Here is a 21,840-nt window from a genome sequence, read left to right on the forward strand (position 1 = left end):
CTGCTGGGTGCAAAGGGATCCCCATAGTTTTCTATGGCTACTGGTCAGAGCTGGCCAGGCAGCAGTGAAGCTGGCAAGCATCACATCAGTTCCATGGAGCAGCAAGGGGGAACTCCAGAAGCAGCAGCTCACAGCCTGGAGCTGTTCTCACAGCCTGGAGCTGCTTTCACAGCCTGGAGCTGCTTTCAGGATGATGAATTGGGAGGGATTTAACTGACCACAACCACATCTGCAGTGGTGGTAGTGCCTTGTCTCTGTAAAGAGCAAAAGAATCAAGTACAGAAGGAGTCTGTTTCTCTCCAGTGTCTATGAAGGAGTAACAGGCTGAGATGTGAATGCCTGTATTTCCTGAATGAGTCCTCTAAAACATGAGGGAGAAGTGAAGAGGCAGAAATAGCTTTCTGCACCAAAAGGCAACAAAAACATCCTCACGCAGATAAGTGGCAGTTCATTGGTGACTGTCAGGGCCCAAATGGTGTGTGCCAGTAGTGGGACAGGAGCGTGGCTTAGCCCTGCAGCAGCATGGTGCCACAAGGAGCTGGACACGTGTCATGGGCCTTTCTGTTTCCACTGCCCCAGCTCAGCCAGTGGTGTGGTACATTGATCTCTAAGGAATGCATCCCTTCTCATGCACACGTTTTGCATTATTTCTGTATTATTTGCTTTGTAGCAATTATTCCACTCTTTCATTACACTGTATAAATGAAAGCTCACTGTAATTAGAAGGTGCTAGCTACCTAAAAAGAATTAGCCTTACCTTGACAGAGCTTTTGGGCCTAAACAATATGTTAAAACATGTTCAAACAATATATTTGTGTCAGCATTTATAACTAAAAGTGCACATCTCTATCCTTTTCCGTAAGTTAGTAAGGAGAGACTGAAGGATTACTTGCTGCTAGGTTTTAGGCCAGAGGAACTCTAGACACCAGGTCAATCAATATGAGCTCACTGGATTGTTCCAGTTGTTGGGACAATTCATCCTTGTCACAATAGAGCAGATGGCGGATATCTTCTTTTGTGGCATTTAGATCTTGGGGATTCACTCCCCATGCCTATGTTTAAGGGCTTAGCAAAGACAATCAGGTGCTAAGTGAGCTAGTGACTAAGGGAACTCTCGGACTACATGAATTGCACCTTGTAGGTGCTATTCCCCCCACACCAACTACAGAGGGACCCAGTCAAAACCTAAACTTGAACTCCCATATGCAGAAATATTTAGCAAGCTTCTTTGTGTTCCAGTCTCGGGGCAACATCTTTGTAAGTAACTCAGATTGTACTGTCTGTAGAAGTTCTTTGACTCTACTTCTGCTCTTATTCCTGGTAAGTCAACACTGGAAATCGAAAACCACTTGGGTGAACTTTGGGTTTCTCAGTGCAGTAATACTGTTACAGTACTGACAGTATAAGAGGTAAGTGAAGGGGCCTGGTGAGGAAGGATTATTTCTTCTAGTAGACCAGTTTTTGCATGGATGAATTTGAATTTCAGTTTTCTTGCATTTTTCATGTCTTAACTATCAACTATTTACACTTATCTCTTCATGCTAGATCTTTTCTAACTATATTGCAAGAACTAGATTAATATTGCTGCAATATTTCTATTGCCATTTATAATTCCTTTTAAAAATCCCACTGTCTGGCTGGCAGCATTTTCAAGTACCTGAAAACCTTTTAAATATAGTGTTTAGCTTCTGGTTTGTGCTTCTGTTTGCCAATCTGGTGGTAAAATAATGCATTGTATTGCTGAGCACTGTTAATTGTTATTAAGCTTGGCTTTGATTTTGGAAAAAACTGATGATAATACTTAGCAAACCCCTGATTTAGTCATCATTTCAGGAAGGAAGAGAGAGTTAATTTTGGGAAGGAGAAATATGCCATTTGCATTTCTGTAAGAAGGCTTTGTGCACATGCTGTACATGCGAATTTTATGGTACCTTGCTTACATTAGGAATGACACCTTATTTTGCGCATGCATATGTGGAAACTGGTTGTAAATCTTGGAAGATGGTCAGATATCTGGTTCTGATTCTTGGTTTTGGACAGATTTGTTGCTACTCAATGACTTGTATATACAGATTGATATAGGTAGCAAGGAATACAGTTCTTTATTTACTGACAAAGAGATACACTTTCAAGAGTGCAATTCTGAACAGATTTTTTCTGTTCTTGTTTTTATTTTCAGTCCTACCACCTGTACTTGTTCCAAGACACAGCGAGTTCAACCCTCACCTCAGCCTTCTCGCCAAGTTTCGAAACACTTCTCTGCACAGTGAGCCACTGATGCCTCACAATGCCACCTATCCTGATTCTTTCCAGCATCCTCCATGCACCCCTTTTCCACCATCACCCAGCCACATGTTCTCCCAGTCGCCTAACAGCATCAGCTACCCCAACTCACCAGGAAGCTCTTCTGGACCAGGAAGTCCATATCAGCTTACGGGTAAGAATGAGCTTCAGAAATTCCATCTGAGGCAGTCAAAGTTCTTGCTAGGGCTTGGGATCAGGAGCCAATTTTCTGTTCTCCCCCCAGGCTGTAGCTGCAAACTGAAATGTTGTACAGGGTGGATTTAGAATGGGATTTCTTGGGACCATTTCTTAGTATTGTCTCCCAGTGCTTCTGATGGCTACCCAAGGAGCTAAGAAAGAGCTGTAATCATTCCACTCCTAGAATGCATGAATGAACTTTCATGATTACTGTAGTGGAAGAGTTCAGGATTAGGTGTGCCAAGACACCTTCTGCCCAGGGCTGCTTACCCAAGTTAGGCACCTTTAACAGAAGTGGTGAGGATGAGACCTTTATAAACTCCACACGAGAGACAGAAGAAAATGGGGAAATTTATATTTTTTAATACATGATGATCCCATTGACTATAAACTTCAGTAAGTTGTTTAATAATTCAGTCCAAAACTTGGTGAAGCCAATAGGCAAATTCCCATGGATTTGGAATATGTTTCATCTGCTTGACAATTCTATACTCAACAGGGTTAAGTCATTCAGGTCGTTTGTGTTTTGAACTCCGTACCTGGTACTCCTCTAATTACTGAAAATTAAACTAAATATACCAAGAAGGTATCATACAACACAGCTGAGAGCTAGCTTTAATATCAAAGCAGTTTCACTTCTGCACTTTGTTGTCACTCTGAAATAATATCAGTGAACTCAGCTTTTTCAAAAGGATGAATTCAGGTCAGAATCCTGCAGATTAATGTTTTAATATATCAACTACAAAGTATTCGAATTCATACATTTAATGATATGCCAATTGTGTTTTTAAGTACAAGAAAGATGTTTAGTTTTACAAGGTATTTGTAGTATTTGAACTTCCTTTTAAGCCGGACACTTTTAACATGTTTTCTCTTCCTTGTACATTCAATTAATTGTTGTTCATTTCTTCTCTAGATCTGTAGTTCAGATTAACTCACACTTAGCAACATCCAAGCATGTTCACAAGCAGTAGGACTTGTTTGTCTTCTCCCATTTCTTTCTTTCACCTCACTGTAACCAGGCTTGATTTAGTGGAGCTGGTCCTGACAGGTAAATCAGGACCATTGCAAAGTATATAATGGCTCTGACTCGCGTAATTTAACTGAACTTGGGACCTTGCAAAGCTACTTAAAAATGTAAGTGGCTCAGCTGGAACTTCATCATATCACAGCCCCGGGAATGCTGATAAACATCATTTGCCTGTATAACAATCAGGGCTGAACAACTATCTAAAGCAAACTAGGATTGTATCAGGAACCTTGAGTGGGATTGGTGACACCAAACAGAGATGTCAGCAATGCAAATTTCTACATCTGATGCAATTGTTTATTTGCTCTCTGCTCTGCAGTCAGTAGAGAAAAATAGGCACTCCTAGAATAAGATTTATTTTGTCTTGTGGTATATATTTAGAGTTGCTGAGATGCATCGTGTATAAAGTGAGCATATGGAACACTTATAGTGAGTAGGTGAAGTGTAGACAGCAAAAATACTTGTATAACCTCATTATTTCCTTTCTGTAACTTAACGTTATCATCTTCCATTGCTTCTTTATTTTGTTTTACTATTTTAGCGTGCTGCATTTTTGTGGGATGGTTATTGTGTAGTGTATGAGATTCCTATCTCATGAATACTACTTAAATAGAATAATTAATAACACTACTGTGCAATATGTACTTGGAAGGTTCAGTGGTTATCTTATGAGACAGGCCACATTTATCCACTCTGGGTGAATTTGTGTTGTCTCAAGGGCCAACCAACGGCCCATACACAAGTGGAAACTTCAGCCTGAAACTGGGATAAACTTCTTAAAGAGACACATAGCCATAAAAGTTCAGTTATCACTGTAACTTACACATAGGCCCATGAAGTTTGTGGTCAAAGTTTGTGTTTAACACTGAATGTTTAACACTGATATTTTCTTATGTAAAAACAAAATCACTTTTTCTTTGGCTTTCTAAAGCCTACTGTCCTTGAGAATCCACCTTCCATTTTCTATCTTACTATGACATGAAGGAAACAAACCAGGAGCTAGGCACGTTGTGGGTTGGTACTTTTTCTTCATTCACTGCTATACAATGGAATATCATATAGCTAGGACAGAAGTAAAAAGGACAAATCTGGAGGGAGTTTTGCCAAGTCTCACTTTAGAATAAAAAACTTTCCACAGGCTTTCTTTATAGTCTGTGAAGAAAGAGAACTTTCTTCCTGAGGGGAAATTAAAGTTAGTTTCTGCTGTTAAATCATCCTCTGCAAGGATTTTAACATTTAGGAGAGAAGCCTGGAACCAAAGGATCAAACAGCTTTGCTTTCTCAGTGTAACAGCTCTTACTATCAGAAAACTTGTCATGATGGTGGTCTGAGCCTGTGGCCATCCTCTGACTGTCCCTCCTTCAGTCAAGTGTACAGAATCCAACGTGACTGCCCTTCCTTACCATTCCTCCTGAACATGTGATGGTCTTACTTTGGAGGCTGAGATCAGATTCAGATTTGTGCTTTGTTTCAAACCCTTCTGTAGCTAAACAGTGCCGAAGAAGAAGTATATGTACTCACTAGGAAAGGCTGGGTAGAATTTACCAAGGTATTGATTTAGATGTCCTTTCTTCTTTCCTTTCTTTCCTTCTCTCTAATAGTGGAAACTCCGCCCCCACCCTACCACGCAAGAGAAACTCCAGGAAGCCACAATGGGCGGTCAATGGATGCAATAGCTGAAAGCCAACTAGTACTGTCTTTGCCCAACGGAGGTAAATCTGCCGATGGAGAAGCTGAAAGTAAGTAACTATTTATACTGTTTTTCAAAGAAAAATTGTTAAGCAATAAAGTAGTATTTGAACAACATTGTTCAGTGATCTGTTATAATAGGTTTCAGACAGCTTTGAGGGTTAGGCTGTGTATTAAATCCATCCATTATCTATGAGAATAAGATGATCTAAGAATTCAGTGACTAACATGTGAAGTTAGAGAGATTAGACCCTACTTGAAGCTGTGAACTACTACAGTTAGAAAGTTGTTAATAAAAGCAAACTCTGTTATCTACTTTGTAAACACAAAGATATGAAATCAAGGATGGGGAGTAATACAACACAAAAGAACATTATCTAAATAAAAATGTTCTTTTTTATCACCATCAATTCTAGGTTCCATGTACTTTAAAGTCTTATGTTTGGAAACTTTCTTATTACCTTCTTTGCATTAATGTTACATTACTGGCTGGCTGGAATATAAAAGGACATTCTAGTGAAGCACAGCTTTCTGGAACAGTGAGGAACATGTCTGTATCAGAACTGGAGGAGAAGGAAGTTGAGGTTGGTAGTGTTAATAACAGATGAGTACACAGAATGGCTAGGTAATTACTAGCTATCAGACACCAATATTTTTAAATAAATTATTGAGACTTTAACCTCCTAAGCATAATTTACCTTCCCTGATCACAGCCCTCATGAATCTTGGTTGGAAGTTTACTAGAGGTTATGGGCAAAGGTGCTCTGGGGCAGGAGGTCTCATATACCTGTGGTAGGCAAGCAGGATAAAGTTTCCCAATAATTCCTGTACGACAAGTGAGGGTTCAGAGAGTCTCTTATGTTTTTGAGTCTTTTTCTGTCTCTGTGTTAGAAAACCTGGGTAGGGGTAGATCTGAAAGAAGTGACCTTGATGACATTTCTACTTACAGACCCACCCACATGGAAGTGGAAGGCCTCAAAGCGTGCTAAGAAAGTGGAGGTGGAGGGGAGGAAATGATTACTTCTGAACTCCAGCACTTGGTACTAGACTTAAGGCCTGCATCAGTTTTGACTTACTTTGAGCCCATCTGTCATCACTAGCTCCTGCTGGTGTGCAGGGTGGATGTATCCCGTACTGTTTTCAGTGTAGAGACTGGTCCTCAGTTCATCAAGAAATGTGCTTAATTTAATGCAGTAGGGTTCCCATTTTTTTAAGAACAAGTAGGACTCCTCAAAGGCTCATAGTTAACTAACCTGGTGCACCAGCCCTTGCACTTTTGGGAGTTTGGTAGTAACATTAAGAAGCAGAAGCTGCTGTTGAGATTATGTGACATAAATGACTGTTCAGATGAAGAGCTGGGGGTGTTGAAGAGACAGAAGGGAGGAAAAGAGACAGAGAACGATTGTCTGAAAAAATGTTACTAAGACCCCAGCATCTAATTCATTTTGTTTCCTGCAGATTTTCGGCCTGTTTGCTATGAGGAACCACAACACTGGTGCTCAGTTGCCTACTATGAACTCAACAACAGGGTAGGAGAGACTTTCCAGGCTTCCTCTCGAAGTATCCTTATAGATGGATTTACAGATCCCTCGAATAACAAAAACAGGTTCTGCCTGGGACTGCTGTCAAATGTAAACCGCAATTCTACTATAGAAAACACCAGAAGGCACATAGGAAAAGGTAAGAGCAAATTCTTTCTCCTTTGGAATATTCAGATCTCGGAAGAACCGTACACTGCATTAACAATTCTAGGTGATTTGTCAGATGTGCTTGTCTTAAAACCAAAGCTGAGATTACTTCTGAAACAGAAGGAGTTGATTCTTTTCTGTCTGAGTAACAATCAGCAGAGTATCTCCTTACAAAAGCTATTTACTTGGCCAGCAAAGAGAAAAATGTTGTTTATAGTTGTAAGTTCTAATTTAGCAGTATGTATTTTCATTTTATTTATTAGAGCTTCTGGCAACTGGGAATATTGCCATTGAAATGCCACTAAAAGGATAATTGCTGGTGCCTCAGGGCTGGTTCTTCTACCACCAAATAACAAAGGGAGATGGATGAAACACTTAGCAGTTGAGTTATTTAGTGGAAGAACTCTACGAGAGTTGCCTTTATAGATTTTTTTCCCCTAGCAATGTAAGGAAATCAGTCCAATCTGATTCCCTGCCATGTCAACTTCTCACTAGTAAAATGAAGTCTTGGGCTCTGCCTCCAGCAGTTCTCCTTTTATGCTTCACTTCTGGAGTATGCATATCCTGTGCAGACAAGATCATCTGCTATTGGTGACAAGCAGGATGAGGCCACACCTGGATACACATGGCCACACTCACTCCATCCCAGGTTGCTAGGGTAGGGTAGGGCTTGATATTCTAGCAGTATTTATTGCTGTTTGTGGCAGTGAGACAGAAGCCCTGCACTGGCCACTTCTCTGCAAATGGAGCTTTGCCTCTTCTAGTAGATCCAGTCTAGATTCATTATCTTGCCCATCCAGCCTCTCACCAGTAGCTTCCTGGGAATGGATTCCCTACTGGGCTAATTAACTCTTAATTGTTTCACTCCTATTATCTTGTCAACCTCACCTCATTTCCCAGGCCTAGAGCAATATTTTAATTGACTCTTGATAGCCTGGTGTTGAATGATTGATTATGAGGAAGGTCTGAGACAAATGTGACATAGTTTTTACAAACAACAGTGAATCTGAAGGCTGAAAGATGTTGTACTCAGCTCTCACACTTTTCTCCAGAAGAAAAAAAAGTACCTGTGTTACAGATGTACTGTGTGAAGGGGGTGTGATGCTACAAGCGTCTTTCTCAGTGGAAATGAATCGTACATCTAGATTTAACTTAGTCAGAAAACGGGGCAAAGCTTCTCTACCAGCATAAGCTGTCAAATAGATCAAAGCTGAGCCTGGCCTTAAAAGAACAACAAAAAATCCCAGTCAGAGCTGTTATTTGAGGATCTTAAAGCCTGTGAATTTCTGCCCCAGAATACAAAGAGACAGAACAGGATGAATATGAGGTAAATGCTAATAGTCTATGTCCTTTCAAATCTGAAGATGTGTCTTCATTGATTAAAAGTTCTTTTAAGTCTTACACTAGGAATCTGCCCAAGGGAAGGGAGCAGGTTGCTTAGAGAGGAGCTTAGTATATCTGAGATCCTTAATGCTAATATTCTCTGTTTATGCAAATCTTAAAAAACCCCACGTTTAAGTGGAATAGAAGTTGCACCAGTACAGGCCTGCAAAGAGCGCAGAGCAACTCTAAAAGTGTGTAGTTCAAAGGCACACTGGACAGATGAAAGCTGCTGAAATTGATACAATTGTCACATGCTAACAAGGGAGAAAAAAGAGTGAGTAAACAAGATTAGCTCAGTAGGATAAGGATACACGATTGAATTGTCATCTAGTGTATCAGCGTGAAACAGTTTCCTGGAAATACCACATCAAAGCTAAAAACAATCCAGAACACAATGCAACATCTACTAGCAATTGGACCTGTTTCAGCAGTCAGACTTCAAGGACAAAAAGAGACTCCTGATCAGAGCGTCAAAAAGAAGTGGATGCTCGGAAGCTGCTGAATCTCCAGTTTCTGCAGAGGGCAATGAAATCCCGCTAAAACACATGGACCTTGAATTTAATCTTTTATAAATATGCATTCAGCTTGGTTGGCTTCTTCAGGGTGCTTGTCTCCAGTGAGTGAATAGCAGAAGCATGGAAATATTCACAAACATTTCATTACTGCTGTATTTATTGCTTTTTAAGAGTCCACAAGGAAAAAGAAAATTAGAACCACTTTCAAAAGAGACTCTGGTGTTTTTGTTATTGTAGTTTGGATAATGCCTTTGAAAGCATTCTTTTTTTTCTTCTTTTTCTTCTTTTTTTTTTCAGAAGTTGGGTATTCAGTGTGAAAAGTCAGCCTTTAAAGCTTTGCACTTTAGCACCAAGAAGTGCAGTCGCCCTAAAGCAGTCGTCACACCTGAAGGAGGTGCCCTTATTCTTCCCTTCCTTCCCTGTGTTCTCAGTATATTTCAGGAATTTACCTGGACCCCGTCAGTGTCAGCCAAGACCTTTATAATTTTAGTATCTATGTCCTTCCTTTTCATCCCCCTTCTAAAGAATGGAAAGGAGACACTGGTAAAATCATAGCAGTGACAAAGTGCATCTCAGCCTGCATCTGGACTGAAGCTTCTGACTGGTCGGTCTAATGGAGCTGTGGTCTCACCTGTGTTCTCAGTGAAGCACCAGCTTGTGCTGTGAGCCACACCCCCTGCCACTCACATTTAATTTGAGATCTCATGGATGCATAGAAGTAGAATTCAAGTGATGGCTTGAAGACAGACTAAGGTTCTTGTCTGAGTCACACTGGAAGTCTCTGGGAGAGTGTATTTTTCCCAGATCCTTTTCCCACTCAACCTGCTTTTCCCCAAGCCTTTCCCACTCCTCTTCAGAGGCTGTTTTTATTTTAAGGATGTGCCTCTGTCCCTTGCTGTCACGACCACAGAATCAGGAACAGAGACTGGGAATATGTAGCCAGTCATTTTTGTACGAAAGAAAACAGGAATAAAGCAAATTACAACTGAATTAATAAAGCAAAGTTATCACTAGCTTTGCAGATATTACACTTAGACTCTGTGAACATTTGTATGTAAAGGTGTGAATGCCATCTCTGGGAGTAGAAAGGAGAATTTTATTTTTATTTAGTGGTGGTTTTTATGAGAATAAAGAACAGAGTTCTTCCACCTCTCTTGCTCATGGGAGAGGTTAATCTTCCCTAATCTAGCCATGGGAAGGTCGAACGTCTAGGTGTCTTCACAGGATGACTCGGTCCCTTTCAGGGTGTGGTTTCATGCTCTCATTTAACTTGTCTAGTTCCTCGTTGCCATGCTGGCACTCAAGAAGATCTTATTGCAAATAGATCTTTGTTGTTGTTTTGTTCTGTTTGTTTTTACGTTTATTGGTTTCCATTGGGTTCAGTTCCCTGACCTGGGTGTCTGCCTGGTCTCCAGACACTGCTGCAGCTTGAAGGCAGGTAGAAGTAGTAAGGGTAGGGGAAGAGCAAGCCTTTACTGCACCAGCACAGACTTCCATCATTTTGAGTTGGCTGTGAACCTGCACTCTGTGGTGGATGGAGTGAATCCACTGGTGACAGTGCCTCTCATCTATCAGATTAGAGAAAAATGCTTACACCAGTTTATATATATTTTCATGCAAGCAGACACCCTGGGTGGATAAGAGTCCTTGAATGGGTGGAAGTGCTTCCATCTTCCTTTTTCCAAGACATAGTAAAAGATTGAGAGTTTATGTTGGTAAGTCACTTGGACACTGAGAAGTTCACTTGATCAACCGTTTTCTTGCTAAAGTTTGCTTTTAACAGGAAGGATTTGGTGAGTAAGTCAGGATCGTGCAAATGTAAACACATGGTTCTGTATGACTTCTTTAAGTGCACACCATGTGTGTTTGAACGGTGTGTGGCAAGACCTTATAGTAAAGCATAGCGTGCAATGAAGTGGGTCCTGGTCAGCATGCATGTGCTCAGTGGTGAAAACAGAGTTGGATGTGTAATGTGTAACAGATTTGTCAGTTCTTCAACAGATTTGATCCATACTTTAATATGGCTGGCATATGTTTGGCATTTGTGTGTGTGTATGTGCATGTGTGTGTCATGAAGTACAATGCTATTGAATTAAAGAAGTAAACCAGTCTTAACTGGGAGCAAAAGAATTTTACTCCTATACTCATGCCTTGAAATACTGTTTTCTTAATGCTGATGGGTCCCTTGTACAGACATAGGGATACAGACAAAGTTTTCTGTCCTTTAAATGGCGCTAAGTTCCTGTAGTGATGTAGGCTTACATGCCCACGCCAGTTAAACAGTTAAAGAATTCACAGAGCCAAACCAAGTTACAGATATAAAATGCGTTGTGAACAATGGAGAAATAATATCTGTCTTGTTTTCTCTTTCTAGGCGTTCATCTTTATTATGTTGGTGGGGAAGTGTATGCTGAATGCCTCAGTGACAGCAGTATTTTTGTGCAAAGTCGTAACTGCAACTATCACCACGGTTTCCACCCAGCCACTGTCTGCAAGATCCCCAGTGGCTGCAGCCTCAAGATCTTCAACAACCAGCTCTTCGCCCAGCTGCTTGCCCAATCAGTCAATCATGGTTTTGAAGTGGTATATGAGCTGACGAAGATGTGCACGATTCGAATGAGCTTTGTTAAAGTAAGGCTTCTTTGTTTTCTCTTGCCCTTATGAAAAGGAGAATCCCATCACTTGCTAGCTTTAGTGCAAAACTAGACCATATCAAATCCTTCCCAAGTAGGGATAGGCATGCAAGCTGCAAATTGCAATCCAGACTTCTTGTTCTCCAGTGTTGCCTTAAACTGGTAGGTGCTAAAATCAGTAAATTCTATGATCAACCTAAGAACTTCATGGACTCCAGAAATAAAATATATCACGGATTCATACGAAAAACAAGTAGAGACTGAATGGTGGTGTTCCCCCATAAGGAGTTCAGCTTGGGTGGGCTTAGCCACCATAGCACTTAGGCAGTTGTGATCTCTCCCATTGTTACGGCTTTGCAATTGAGTTTGATAGAGCCACACATCTGAAAAAATGTCTTCATGTCTCTAGACAAATTTACAGTCTCACCATTACTATAAACTCACATAATATGTGGTCAGTCAAGAAATACTAGGTCCTCCCACTGAACTTGTTGGGAATTGTCACTGTTTGCCACCTGTCTGATCCCTGCCTCGAGATTATCTTAATTCCTGATGGCATTCACACTGGCAGTTGCACAAACAGAAGGGGAAGAGCTTCTTGTGAGCAGCATACAATGCCCAAAAGAACAGCTGATCTTCCCCTGATTAGAAGAGATAGTAGGCAACCAAAGCCTTTGCTGTTTCCATGTCTTTGAAATCTGAACTTTGCAATGTGATTGCTCTGTGTGCAATGTATTGGTCTTTGTGGGAGTTTCTTGAATCTTCTGAATGGCCTTCTTACTGGACTCTTGACCCTTTTTACTCTTTTTACTCTTGACCCTTTTTAGTATTTAGGATTTACTTTGGTGTCTGTTGTAGCACTTAAACCTTGGAGAATAGTGTATGCTTCAAGACTACGGATGTACTAGACTGTGACTTCCCGTAGTGCTGCTGGGAAGAGCTGGCAACAGTGTTCAGCCTGCGAACTAGGGAAGGTGCACCATTAGAAGCAAGTTGGTCCTATTAGACACCAAAAGAAGTGGCTTGAGTGTGTGTCCATTTGTCATGCAGATTTGGTTCCAAACAAATGAGTGAGTCAAGCCAATTGAATTCACAAAGATATAACACAACTGCTTGAGGCTCTAGCCCAGTTCTTCCATATTCTGAAAAGCAGATGAGTTGAGTCCTGCACAGCTTTCTGGTTCTGATTCTTTCCAGTCATCCTTAGGGATCCCTCTGCATAATTCTGAGAGCATTAAGAATGCCCTGTAACTTTTCCTAAGAGTCCAAACCACAATCTCCATGCCTGTGACCATGGCGCTGCTTTGTTCTGGGGAAGGGACTGACATCTTGTTCACACGCAAGCATTAGGGGAAAAAAAAGAAAGCAAGAAACCCAACAAGCAGCCTTTTCTTTAATGGAAGACATGAATGGGCATGTTGTTTGTAAAGGCAGTATAGCCAGTTACTCAATATTTCTATTATCTCAGCAGCTCAGGGGCAGTCTCTTTGATGTGTTATCTGCCTCCAAGCCCAACATGGCAGCAAAAAGTGGTGGCACTGATGCACTAAATAATACTGCTGCTATATTATCACCTTGCTTTGTTGAAACAATAGCAGCCACTATAGAGCCTCAGGCACCAGAAGACCGGTATACAGAGTTACTTTGAACCTTTTCCCATGACCTTTAGAACATGGCTGTGTGAATGTCAACTAGACTCTTCCTAGCCCTTAAAAACCCCTTCCTGTACTCATTCTTCTCAAATGGTTTATTTTCCAAGGCGTGAGTCTTGGCGTATTCAGTTCTGGGTCATAAATACTCTTGAGCATTGGGTATGCAGTGGGCAGAGGAACACGTTGTCTGTCCCAGGCTCCTACACCACAAATGCTTGAGCTGGGAGGAAGATCTGGATAGACACCAGATCATGAGAAGCTTGCCAGGACTGTGTCACTGTCTGGAGGCAGGACATGAGACAGAGGAGAGGGGAACTGAAGCTCCTCTCCTCTGTGATACCCCTAGCATGCCCATGGAGCAGCTGGGAGGAGGTCAACTCTCAGGCACATGTGCAGGTATCACCAGGAAGAGCAGGTAATAATTGCAATCTACACGGTGCTGCTGATAAACCCAACAAAACAAGGTTGGCTGTTGTCCCTTCTCCACAGATGAGGCATCTGATGCACAAACCCGAGAGTCAAAAGTTCTCCACTGAACTGAGGACTGAATGCAGTGCACTCTCTCCCACATTGCTCCAAGTTATGGGGATGAGGGGGTGACCCAGAGGGCTTGGTCTTACACTCCCATACAAGGCTGGAGCTGGAGCTGCCAGAGGGTAAAACCACAGAATCACAAAATAGAATAGAATAATTAAGGTTGGAAAAGACCACTAAGATCATCTATGCCGACCATTAACCCATCACCACCATATCCACTAAGCTATGTCCCTCAGTGCCACACCTGCACAATTCTTGAACACCTCCAGTGACGGTGACTCCACCACATCTGTGGGCAGCCTGTTCCAATACCTCACCACTTATTCTGAGGAGCAAAACAACACCACAGCTCTGTGAGTCGTTCTCATTTTATTCCATCCTTAGAAAAGCTCCACCAATGAGTTCATGCTGGCCCTGAGGCTGACCTACACCCCGGGAGGCCTTGTTATCTGTGGGAGCACAGGGGAGTCCTCCTCCAAGGCATTTTACCCTCTGACAGCCCCTGTCCCAGCCCAGGAAGGCAGCACGGGCAGTAGGAAGGAGGCTGGAAGTGTTTGGGAACTGCCAGCAGAGGGAGATGCCCAGTCATTTACACAGACTGCCAAGCTCGCAGTCAGACAGGTTGTGTTTGCAACCTGTAATTACTGTTCCTACATAGGTTTTCCATCCTGCTAGTCAGATGAGATGCAGCATCTCCTTTGACACTTACCCTTTGGCCATGTATCTTCAGTGCAGCTGAGTAATTAAGACTCTTAACAAAGTCAGAAGCGTGACAGCACTTGAAGAGTGGCATTTTATACAAACATTTCCAGAACACTTATCTGAGGCGCCTATGAATACAGGCACCTTCTAGCTTGATAAATGTCCTGAAGGCCAGAAAAAAATGCTTCTTGATTAAAAGCACTTTTTGGGCTTTGTTAGATTCACATCTTCATCTGTTCTCTACCTCTTTTCTTCATTAAGTACCAATGGATTTTATCTAGGCCACTTGCAGCATCTAAGTGGTGTTGATCCTAGTTTTCCAGTTGGTTTTCTAGAGAACTGGCTTCTAGCAGCCTCAGTACTTTGAAGCATTCAGCACCCCACACTTTAGGTACACTTAGGTTTAGGAAGCATTAAGGCAAGCGTCAGTCTCCATGTCCCCTTTCCAAGCCAAAATTATTACACAAATTAAGGCCCACAAATTAAGAGCCTCATCCTGTAGTGGGACTGCATTTGCATGTTGACCTGTGGAGATCTGAGCTCTGTTTTGTCAGTGATGCAGCCAGTTAACTGTAAGACTTTGTGCTCTCTTTTGGACTCCTTTGCATTGCTGTAACCACAGAGAGTGGTACTATGCATAAGCATCACAACTCAAAGCTAATGCATTTGGGCTGAAAAGAGGCAAGAAGTAACTCTCTGGGGCTGGATGCTGAATGTTATGACTTCTTTTTAGTATGTCTATGCTCATCAAAGCTCCTGGTCGAGTCCAGCTACACTTTGTTAACCCCATCACACTGTTTTAGGAATTCACATAGGTGGCTAAAATCAATGTATCTAGCTTAAACCTTGGCAGAATGGCTGCCAGCTTAACAAGCAGACACTGTGCCCACTTGAAGTGAGGCACTCCTGTTTCTGTTTTCTCCCTGCCTACACTACATGCCCATCTTCTGACAGAAGCTCCACATCCCTTGTCTCCCATAAAGATCTGGAGAAGTTACTGCAGGATTTCCTGTGGCAGACAGACAGGAATTCCCTTGGGAAAAGAGGACACGTTCAAGGATAGAAAACCTATGGAAAATGTACATGCATTAATTAAATTAAAAGTAAAGAGGACAAGGGAACGTTGCTGGAAGTTTCCAAAGACTTAGAGAAATACGTATAACTTCAGAGTGCAGGGTGCATCTCTGCCCATGAATGAAGCAGTGCCCAGGAACATTACCAGTCCTGCTGAAGTGTTATGACAGGGCCTGGCCTGCTTTTTGTCTGTGCAGACAAGAGCCTGGCAGACTTTCCTGGCCATGTCTTTGGCATGCAAACAGTGGGGACCATTCCCTGTGGGCTGTTTGCAGGCAGCCAGACTCAGAAACAGGCCATTCCTCGCCAGCTGGAAGTGTGGAGAGGCATTTTTAATCCAATAGTACAGAGTTCCTGGTAACTATGATAGTAATAAACATTAAAAGGAGTGCATTTTTTAAAGAAAATTATCCCTAGGACAGAGCATTAAGTCTTGGTGAGCTGGGCTGTGGGCTACCTGTAGCTATCCTAGACCAACAGCACTGGATTTATCATTTACTGATGTACTTTGTTTTGTAAAGTCTCACTTTTTGGTCCTCTGGTGCTTTTGTAGGGCTGGGGAGCAGAGTATCATCGCCAAGATGTTACAAGCACACCCTGCTGGATCGAGATCCACCTGCATGGACCATTGCAATGGCTGGATAAGGTTCTGACACAGATGGGCTCACCTCATAACCCCATCTCTTCTGTCTCTTAAAAATCATCTCTAGAATTCCCTTAGGATGGATGCTATTGCAGGCAGTGGCTTATAGGATTTCCAGTGAACAGAAGCTTCTATATGTAGATGTATGCAGTTGTAAATATATCTATACATAGTCTACTCTCCTATTATTTTTTTTTTCATGCTACGTTTTGTGGTTTCTAGTTACTCTGATGCCAGTACAATAATTATAAGAATTCAGGTATAGCATATCTGTTCTCAAAATAAGCCAAGTTCCTGCAAAAGTGTCAAGCAGTTCCCGTGAGCACCTTCATTCCCCAGCCAAGCCAGTAAACGGTGCAAGTTCGAAGCACTTTCACGTGGATTCAGAAACCTGGCTGTAGCTGTTCCTAGTAGGTGAAATTCACCCTTCTGCAGGCAACAAAAGTCAGATATTGGCACCATTTCTCTTCATTTTACATCCTAACTTCAGATCTAAGAGAGGACTTTGGATGGTGCACAGGATGTAAGCATTGAGATGACTTTTCTCCAGTGAACTGAAGGATTAAACAGCAATTCCAGTCTGTCTCCATACTGCAAAGCGCTGTGGGACAACAGATCCTGTGAGGAGCCGAGACCCCTGGGTTTGGCAGGAGGAGAGAGCCCTTGAGGAGGGATGCCTTTGGCTCTGGCGCCTTATCAGAGCCTTCTGAACACATCTGAGTAGTCTGATACACTTAACACAGTAGTTTATGGTACTGCTGCACTGAAAAGCAACAAGCTCCTAAGAAAAAAAAAAAAAGAAAAATTGAAGTATATGCCTAGAAGTTTAAAATCTAATTAACTTCCAGTGCTTTTTTTTTTTTTTTTTTTTTTTGCAAAGTACGTACATGCTTACATATGTATCTGGCATGTAAATCCTATCCATTATACAGTATTGATGTTGTTTGTTTTGAAGTTAGGACTATCTGTAGTTAGACTACTGTGCTGATACCGAGGGTACGTCTAAAAGGGACTTGAACTGTGATTCAGGAAAAGGAAATGAAGTGTGCATCGAAGAACTGAGAAATGAAACCATCATTCAGCTCAGGACAGTCTGTGTCGGGCATGGGAAGGGCCATGCTCACCAGATACAGTGAGGAGGAGGTGAGAGGCAGTCAGGCTGGGCCCTGCGCTGTGCCGATCCTCAAACCGACTGCAGTGCCCTGCTTTGGCAGAGGGGCTCCTGGCATTTTGTTAATGCGCACGGATGGTTTCTCATCTTGGATACAGGCTTCAGCATTTGCGGTGTTGTGGCCTTGCCTGCACAGGATGGTGAGGCAGCATAAGCCATAAGCAAGAGAAGAGTGAGTCTACGTGTAAAGATTACTTAACAGTTCCTTGTCTGCGATACTGTAAGCAGGAGGAATTATGGTCCGCACTGTCATCCCCAGAGCCAGCCTTTCCAAGTGCTGTTCTTTACTGGGGAGCCATGGGAAGCAGTACCACATTTTGATGGTGCCCTTTACCTTGCTGAAAGGGTAAAGGATTATTTCCCTGCAAGCATAACACGCCCCTGAAAACTGCTTTGTATTAAGGGTCAACAAGAGTGGTAACTTCTCAAATCTCACACACTAGCATTACACTGAGAAAAATATGTTCTACGTAATATTTCTTTTCTTCTCACACAGTATCTGGTGCTAAACAATTTACTGCTTAACTACAAGAGAACAAGTGAAATCTTCAGGTACATCACATATGCAAAGCAAGTGATATTCACTGGAAAGACTTTCTGTGTCTTTTAGATGCTATGTAATACCTGTTACAAGGTGGCAGCTGTGAGCGGAGCAGAAGGATGCATAAAACAGAGGGGTTACTTCCTCTAAACACACCGTCAGCTGCCTCCGGTGTTGGCAGGGCACAGGAGGAACAGATGGTTGTTAAGTTTGATCAGAATTGTGGGTTTATAGTAAGTTCATAAATATGAAGAACTCAGTTCTGTCACCATTTGCCATCAACACCGTCAATGTGGAGTAGGAAAAGCATGACCTGTGGCGGTGATTCCAGTATGAAGGTCCCAGATGTGCCATTTTACTGCTTAGCAGAATGAAGAAAGATGGGTTTGGAAACAGACCTTCTCCTCAGCTCCCTTGGTCTTCAGTGTTACTGTATTTAGCTGTTGATACCATTGTTTTCAGGGTGTCTTTTGTGCCATTTCCATGGTTGTCCTTTTCATATTGCTTATCCCTTTTATTTAGCAGCTAAGGACAGGGAAATCAGCTCCCCTGTCCTAAATTCTTCCTTGCCTCTTAGGCTGAAACTGCCTCCCCTCCTCACACAAAGAGAAGCCTAGGTGATGCTTCTAGACATCGCCAGCATTGTCTTCTCTCTCCCAGAGAGCAAAGGGGGCTGTGCTAAGGTGCACTGCTCTTGGGCAGCTCCAGACCCCAGTTTCCTGCTGATGCTGCAGAGGAAGAATTGCAGACAGTGAAGAGGAGCAGTTTTTCTGAGGCATTGTTCATCTCATCACGAGGTCTTTCAGGTGGATCAGATACACTGCAGCCTGAGCGTTCTTCTGTCTGCCTACTGTGTGTAAGGCGAACACATGGTCGGAGATGGACCGCTACACTGGATGCATCCAAAAGGAGGTGAGGTGAGCCCATGGGGAGGTGATGTTACAGCTTGGTAATGATGCCTCCTCAGTGAGCGTCTGTGCTGTTTAAGTGCAAGTTGGTAAATTCAGAGCAGGTTTTCCTTTGCTGTATTCCTGCTCTTGCAGCAGTCTTCACACAGGTAGCCCTTTTGGCCTCCATGTGTGCATCTCATTAAAGGCTGTCACCTTAATGTGCCCATCCTCCTAACAGAAAGAAACAGGCATTTCTGGAGCGTGCTTCTTCTGACCGACTTAAATGCCTACAGTAAGATGAGTCAAATCATTTAAATATTTGCTGAAAGACCCTCAGAATCTTCTCTAGAATCTGCATTAAAAATTGAGATTTCTCCTAATTTACAGCAAAGTACCTTTGTATTTCTCTGTATTTCTCTGTAATGCCTCCCCATTTTGGAAGATCTTATGTGCTGTAAGGTCCTCACGAACCCATCACCCCATGTATTCAATTTATAGCCTTCAAAGGCATTCATTAATACCCAGGCTTTTGAGATGGATTTCCTGAGGGATTTAAAACCACTTACAGGGAGACTGCTTAGCTGAAGGCAGATTTTTTTTAATGTCTTTTGAGCCATCAGCATCAAACCCCGCTGAACGTTTCTGTGGAGAAGTACTGTGCATCAGCGGGCAGCGATGGGAGTTTGGTCAGGCTGTGGCATACAGAACATCTATCATGGTACTCAGACCTCTTGTTTTCTTAGTAAGTAGTTGAGAAGAGACTGTCTAATTGCTGCCAGTTCATCAGCAGCACCAGCATTAACGTGCTGTTCACATCCAGAGGGGTCTGACGTAGGTCTTACGCTGCCTGAAGCCATTCCAATGGCACTGCTGCTCTGCTTGGGTCTAAACCTTGGACTGCAACAGACAATCAATACAGTGGCTGGAGCACTCAGAAGTGCAGCACAGGCATTGCTTCCCTTCAGATCCCTCTCTACAGAGAACTCAGCCAGCAAGCACCATGATAAGCCTTCCTACAGCCTGAGCATCCTCCTTGAAGAGGTCTCTGCCTCTAGCAGGGCATGAGAGTGGGTGCCCCACGGAGATCCCTTCTAGTTTACATTGTTCTATGGCTCTGTGTAGACGTTCAGCAGTAACTGGTTGTCACAGGCAGGAGCTCTCTGTTAGTGGAGACAGTGTCAAGATGAAGCATATTTATTTACCCTTAGCTATTTCTGCATGAGTTCAGTGCAGGACGAAGTTGTTAGATATTAATGTTTCATGAGTATAAAACCAGCACTGGAAACGTCTCTCATTGTAAACATCATCCCATTACATAGCTCTTAAAATGGAGCAAATCAGGCATTTGTGACTACAGCTTTGTCTAATTCACCCGTGTTCCTCCTTGCTCCTGGCAGGCATCCCTGGCTGGTAAGTGCTCCAAGTCAAAGGCTGCGGTTGGACTTGATGATCTTCAAGGTCATTTCCAACCTGGGTAATTCTATGGGTAATTCTAAAGTTTCAGCAGTACTGCACAAACTTCAGAGGCTGCTCAGGCAGACATGTCAGCTCCTTGGTTGGATGCAAATCAAGGAACTTGATAGGCCTTAGTAGACTTCGAAGGGGTCTCAAGTACATGGCTCCTTATTGACTTCTCTGGTGCTGAAAGCCTGAGTGGGCATTTAGTCTTTGTTCAGTGGAGAGAAATTGCTCAGTGTCTCTAGTGCACACACTATGCACCAGCATAAGATACAGCCTTTAGTTTGTGACCATCATTTATTCATAGGAGCTCCAGAGTGGCCAAGATTGACCAGAATTCTGTTGCCTGTTTCACTACAGGGCTTCCCAGCCAGCTTGCTTGGGTGTGCTTCATGTTGCATTGCCATACTGCTGTCACACATACCTGCTAGGGAGGTGAGGTGTGAGTCCAACCAAGAGCACAGCTCCACTTGCACCTGGGCTGGGCTTGCAGAGCTGGTGCCTGCACAGTTTGGTCTAGTGGTTGGCGACCCTGCCTGTGGCAGGGAGATTGACACTAGATAATCTTTCAGGTCCTTTTCAACCCAGGCCATTCTATGATTCTATGAGAGGTAATGAGGCTGAATTGCAGGCCACGTCTCTTCTGTGAGACAAACGTAACCACTATGTCCTCCGGTCAGCTACTCTTCCAGTATAGCCAATGTGAACATTTGCAGCCAATTGTGAACAGTTTTTAGATCTTCAGTCATAGTGTTTTTATTATCCATGAATGCTGCTATTTTATAGTCCGTGTTAGCACTTTAATCCATCATTTCAGTGTCACCTCTGCGATTTAAATTAGGCTGAGAAATGCGACAAGAAAGCGAAGGCCTTGGTGTGGATTAATGAAGCCATAATCCTGCAGTGTTGTGTGCAGCCAAGGGGCCATAATGGTGGATTTAAGCAAGGTGTGGGTTTTTTTGTGTAAAGCAGTAGCTGTCACAGCCTGGTGCAGAAAAGAGCTGTGAAAAACATCAAGATTTAATGGTACCACTTCTGTCTACGAACAATTCTGCCCTCTCTCTTTTCCATCACAGTCGAGGCAAAACTTCTTCACCACCTAGAAGAAAGTAAGTAGTATTCACAGTGAGATTCTGTAAGACCATTGCGGATCACTGCATAAATAACGCTACCTGGACTCTTGTCTCTCAAGAACAAAAAATCTCAGACCTGCTTAGTTTCAGGAGCCTGAAGCGTTGGGGCAGCTCAGTGCTGCCCATCAGCCCCGTGCCCTGACACAAAAATACAAGCACTGCTAATCAAGTGGATGTTCTCCCAAGCATTCCTCCTGTTGCGTCTGATTTGAGGCATCCTGAGGTCAACTTATTTAGCCTGATATTTGAACAGTACACTTCTCAACACACTCCATTTTCTTCGGCTGGAACTATTCTATTGTAAAAGGGATTATTCACGTCTTGTGTTTTACTGTTAATAAAGTTATTTCTGATTTAAGAACTCTGCCTTCTTCCTTCCTGTTTTCTTATTTGTAAAGCGATTGGCTTCGGAAAGCTGTAGGTCCCCACCTGACTTTGGAAACTGGAGCTTTTAGAAAGCCTTTATTCATACAAGAGGAGCAGTGGGACGTCCCAGCAAATGAGATGTTAATATATAAACATACAACGGATTGAAAATTGTAACGGCATAAAATCTGCCTGGTATAAAGTATATGCATCCCTCATTAGCTTCTGCTGTGGGAGATCTGAAGATTCAAGGG

The 21,840-nt window shown here is 42.7% G+C and overlaps 1 protein-coding gene across 3 annotated transcripts in view; it reads left to right on the forward strand.

Moving 5' to 3' along the window:
* Window positions 1–21,581, forward strand: part of SMAD9 (SMAD family member 9) — a 40,756-nt gene extending 19,175 nt beyond the window's left edge. For all 3 annotated transcript variants that reach the window (XM_015851952.1, XM_015851954.2, XM_015851955.2), the window contains exons 3-7: window positions 2,180–2,437; window positions 5,113–5,250; window positions 6,659–6,880; window positions 11,161–11,417; window positions 15,938–21,581. In XM_015851952.1, coding sequence (XP_015707438.1) covers window positions 2,180–2,437; window positions 5,113–5,250; window positions 6,659–6,880; window positions 11,161–11,417; window positions 15,938–16,081 — 1,019 coding nt within the window. In that variant the 3' untranslated portion in view covers window positions 16,082–21,581. The remainder of the gene's footprint in view (window positions 1–2,179; window positions 2,438–5,112; window positions 5,251–6,658; window positions 6,881–11,160; window positions 11,418–15,937) is intronic.
* The last annotated feature ends 259 nt before the right edge of the window (window positions 21,582–21,840 follow it).

Source organism: Coturnix japonica, chromosome 1 (genome assembly GCF_001577835.2).
Source record: "Coturnix japonica isolate 7356 chromosome 1, Coturnix japonica 2.1, whole genome shotgun sequence".
Lineage (NCBI taxonomy): Eukaryota > Metazoa > Chordata > Aves > Galliformes > Phasianidae > Coturnix > Coturnix japonica.